The following is a 4818-nucleotide window of genomic DNA, read 5'->3' as shown; positions in this document are numbered from 1 at the left end:
ATAGCAAACTGGTTTAAACACACCATCATGATCCTGCAATATAACAGCACCCAAACCATGATAAGACGCATCTGTTCGCAAATAAAACTTCTTTTCTACATCAGGCAACATCAAGATAGGAGATTTTAAAAGATGAGCTTTAAGATCATTGAAACATTTAAGTTGGTTATCAGACCAATTCAATTTATTACTACAGTTTTTCTTCAATAAATCATTAATTGGAGCAGACAAAATAGAAAAGTTTGGAATAAATCTGTTGTAATATCCTAATGTTCCCATAAATGAACGCAAGTCCTTCTTTGTTGTTGGAACAGGCATATTAACAATATCATCTACTCTGGACCTAATAGGTGATAAACAGTTATTTCCTAGTTTATACCCAAGATACTTTATTTCATTGAATGCAAAGAAACATTTATCAGGACCAGCTGTTAGGCCATGGTCACGAAGTCTTGAAAGAACTAACTTAATATGATTAAGATGATTACTCCAGGATTTACTGAAAATAACAATGTTATCAAAATAACAAGATACATTTGATAATCCTGACAACACTTTTCGCATCAATCTCACGAATGTTGCACATGCGGTTTTAAGACCAAATGGCATCACTTTAAACTCCATTAACCCATACTTGGTAGAAAAAGCTGTAAATTTCATAGCTCTAGGATCTAATGGAACCTGCCAGTACCCCTTACATAGGTCTAATTCAGTAAAATATTTAGCGCCATTCATTTTATGTAAATCGTTATTTATACTAGGCATCGGTTCTGCATCAAATTCTGAATATTTATTAAGAGTTCTAAAATCAACACATAAACGTATACTTCCATTAGGTTTTCGTACAATAACAACAGGTGAACAATAATCAGAAGTTGAAGGTTGAATAATATCCATATCAATCATTCTATCTACCTCCTTATTGAATTCATCGAGCAAACTTAAAGGAATTGGGCAATTCTTAGCTCTGATTGGTTCATCACTTTGCAATTTTATATTATGAGAAATAGTCTTAGTACGACCAGGTGTATCACTCATGACGTCTGTAAATGACTTCAATAAACATTCAAGATCATTAATTTTATCAGATGACAAAGATTCACAAAAGTTATAATTACCAGAGTCTTCATCTCTTGATGGCAATTCACAACAATTATTGTCAGTAATGGCAATAACAGGCTGTACTTCAGCTTGAAGAGCTGAAAACAATTTTGCTGAATTTAAAAGATCATTTACTTCTTGTTGAATTACACTAACCTTAGATCTTCTATGATAAGTCTTAAGCATATTTGCATGATATAACTTTAATCTATTTCCTACTTTGACATAGTAATCAACACCATTAGAATGGACATCAGTGATTATATATGGACCTTTCCATTGCATAAGGAATTTATTTGAACTATTGGGAAGCATAACTAAAACTTCATCATTAACTTTGAATTTACGAGAGGTGGTTTTCTTATCAAAATACTCTTTATATTTCTTGGCACTAACCTTTGCATTATTTACTACAACTTCAGCCATGCTCTGCAATTTATCTCTAAGGCTAATTATGTATCGATAACTAGTAGTTAATTCTCCATCAATACTATTATTAGATACCAATTCATGCAAAATATGTAATGGACCTCTTACATTTCGACCGTACAGCAATTCAAAAGGACTGAACTTTAAACTATCATTTGGATTTTCACGATAAGCAAATAAGGCAACATTAATGTATTTATCCCATCCATTCGGATTATCAATACAAATTTTCTTTAGCATATTTTTCAAAGTTCCATTCATACGTTCAACCATTCCGTTACAAGATGCATGATAAGGACTGGTGTAAATGGCTTTGATACATAATAATTTATTAATTTCAGACATAAGATCAGACTTGAATTGAGTGCCACGATCACTGATGATTTCTTTGGGTATACCAACTCTACAAAATATCTCCATTAATGCTTCAGCTACAGAAACTGTATCAATATTGCGTAAAGCAACTGCTTCGGGATATCGAGTAGCCATATCTATCACCGTAAGAATATACTTATGACCTTTCTTAGTACAAGGAGTGATAGGACCAATTAGATCAATTGCAATACGTGAAAAAAGTTCATTCACAATGGGCATTGGCACTAAAGGTACTTTCTTTGGTTTACTGCTGAACTTTTGACACGAATGACAAGATTTACAAAATCTATGTATATCTAAGCTTGCCCTCGGCCAATAGAATTTCTGCATGATCTTATCTATAGTCTTACGAGATGAAAAGTGTCCCGCCAACAAAGACTCATGTGCTAACTTCATTATTATATTACGGTACTGAACTGGCACAACTAACTGTAATTTTCCCACATCTTCAGGTTTACTACTTTCAAGACACTTGCGATATATTAAATCTCCAATATTTACGTACTTAACTGTCTGACATTTTAAGGTTACACTTTCTTCGTTATCAAGCAACTTACGGATACAAGCAAGTGAAGGACATTCTTTTTGACACTCACTAAATTCATCAGAATTAAGACCATATTCCTTATCCAAAGATTCAAGATTACTAGACATAGGACGTTCCTTTACTTTATCCTTAGCTTTTGCTCTCGTTACAACATTAACGTTAACGTTACGATCAGAAACAAACTCATCACCGTTTATTAAACTTAAACCTGCATCAACATTATGTTTAAGTCCAGGTATAAGACCAATAATGACATCTGCGCAACGTATGGGGGCAACAATAGCTTTAACTTTACCAGAAAAGAATTTAGACTCAACAATTGTATGCACTGTATTTAGGTACAAAGGTCTACCAAGATAGTCATAAACTTTCACTTTTCTGCCACGAGGATAATTTAAAGGTACTAATGTATCTCTAACAACCACGGTATTGCACCCAGTATCAAAAACTACCTCAACTGACTGATAAAAAATCTTTCCATCAGTATCAGTTACACAATTATGCAATTTTTCTTCACGGCCAAGTACTACACCTATTTTAGGCACTACTTTATCAGATTTCTTATTTAATTTGTACACAGGGCAATTAGGACGAATATGACCAACTTCGCCACAATGATGACATTTAACATTAGAATCAGATTTAGTTACCGAATTCGAAACTTTAGGAGACTTTGTAATATTATCAGCAAGAGGTTTAGCATGAGGTTTAGAGGGAATTTTATCATTACTCTTACGGCATTTCTTCATACCATGAGCAACTAGATATCTATCTGCACTCTCAGCAAGTTGACATGAATTCTGAAGTGACTGTTCTAGCAAAAATGAACGAAGATCATGAGAACAACTAGACAACATTTGGTCAAAAATCATAAAATCTCTAACAGATTCATAATTTTTCTCTACATTTGCAAGTTCCAACCACTTATCAAAATATTGTCCCAATTTACAATTGAACTGTACAAAACTTTCGTCAGTATCAATAATAGAATCTCTAAACTTCCTTCGATATACATTGGAATTTATGTGAAAAGCTTTAAGCAGAGCTTTCTTAAGTGAAACAAAGTTATTGACAATATCGCTAGACAAGCTACAATAAATTTTCAAAGCTCTACCACGCAATAGAGTTCCCAATAACATTGAATAATCATCTTCTTTCCATTTGTAAAATTTCGCTAATCTCTCAAAGCGATCTATGTACAAGTCTATTTCGTCTACGGTCTCGTCAAATGGTGGAATTTTAGGCAAAGAAGACCTTAAGGGATCAACAATGGGATTAGGATCTGGAGTGTAATCAGGACTAGATTTCAATTTAAGTAACTCTAATTCATGTTTTCTCTCCTCGTCGGCTTTCTTTCTCTCTCTCTCTAGTTTATCTAACTCACGCTTTGCGACTCTTTCTTCTCTTTCTTCGTCTGCTTTCTTTCGGACCTCGTCATATTCTATCTGAAGCTTTAACTGTCTCTGTACAAATTCATCAATTTGAGTACCAGTAAGGCCTTGTTTAATTGCACTGTCAATTAACGGTTTAACATCCATAATGAAAATTAAAAATTTACACACGATAAATAAACATACGTCCAAGTTGTATTCCCTTGAAAACAAGTGAACGACAATTAGAAAATTACACTACGCGAGTAATCAAACATTGGAAAATTCAAACACTACCTAATAAAGGCGAAGTTTAACTTTGACCCACGCATAAATTATTTAACAGACTGCTAAGAACTAGTCACTTAAACAAGCCCATTATAAGACTAACGCAGTTACATTGTTAGCAAACACCGAATCTCAAAACTAATTCATAATGTATTGCAGTAAACAACTTGCGCAAACAACTTTATATAAATTTAAGAACGTACACAAAAATTAAGCATTTAATCAGATACTCAACCTCTAATTAATGCAATTATAATAATACTAATGCAAAAGTTATTGCAAGCATATAATCAAGATACATAACCTCTTAATTAACGCTCTATACAAAAACGCATTGCAAAACAAAAATGAATATTTTAAGTCACAAACAGGACAGCGACATACCACCAGCCACAAATTTTCCATAACAAACTCCCTTTTTAACAATTTCAAGGTCTTACCTTACTTTCATAGAATCAAAAGGGAAGAAACAAGACTCCATTAGAAACCAACAAATACCTGGGGTCCAAGTCCGACACTTCTCTTATCAAGTCCTGGTACCTACTTAACAAAACAGAAAACATTACATTCATGAACAGTTTATCCTACTCACTGCGCCAATTGTCGAGTTATGGTCTTTAGATTTTATATGCCATGAACTCTGGTTCTTTTAAAAATATATTTGATTGTTCATTTTTAAGTTTCCTTGTTTAATATTTTGATATAAAG

The 4818-nt window shown here is 33.2% G+C and overlaps 1 protein-coding gene across 1 annotated transcript in view; it reads right to left on the bottom strand.

Moving 5' to 3' along the window:
• Positions 1-3990, bottom strand: part of LOC137619065 (uncharacterized) — a 54559-nt gene extending 50569 nt beyond the window's left edge. The window contains exon 1 of the mRNA XM_068349262.1: positions 1-3990. This exon is cut by the window's left edge and continues 4 nt beyond it. Within this exon, the coding sequence (XP_068205363.1) occupies positions 1-3990 (3990 nt within the window).
• Positions 3991-4818: the final 828 nt, after the last annotated feature.

This window comes from Palaemon carinicauda, chromosome 25 (assembly GCF_036898095.1).
Source record: "Palaemon carinicauda isolate YSFRI2023 chromosome 25, ASM3689809v2, whole genome shotgun sequence".
Taxonomy (NCBI): Eukaryota; Metazoa; Arthropoda; class Malacostraca; order Decapoda; family Palaemonidae; genus Palaemon; species Palaemon carinicauda.
The sequence above is the reverse complement of the archived record's forward strand: the minus strand, read 5'-3'. Positions and strand labels throughout refer to the sequence as shown.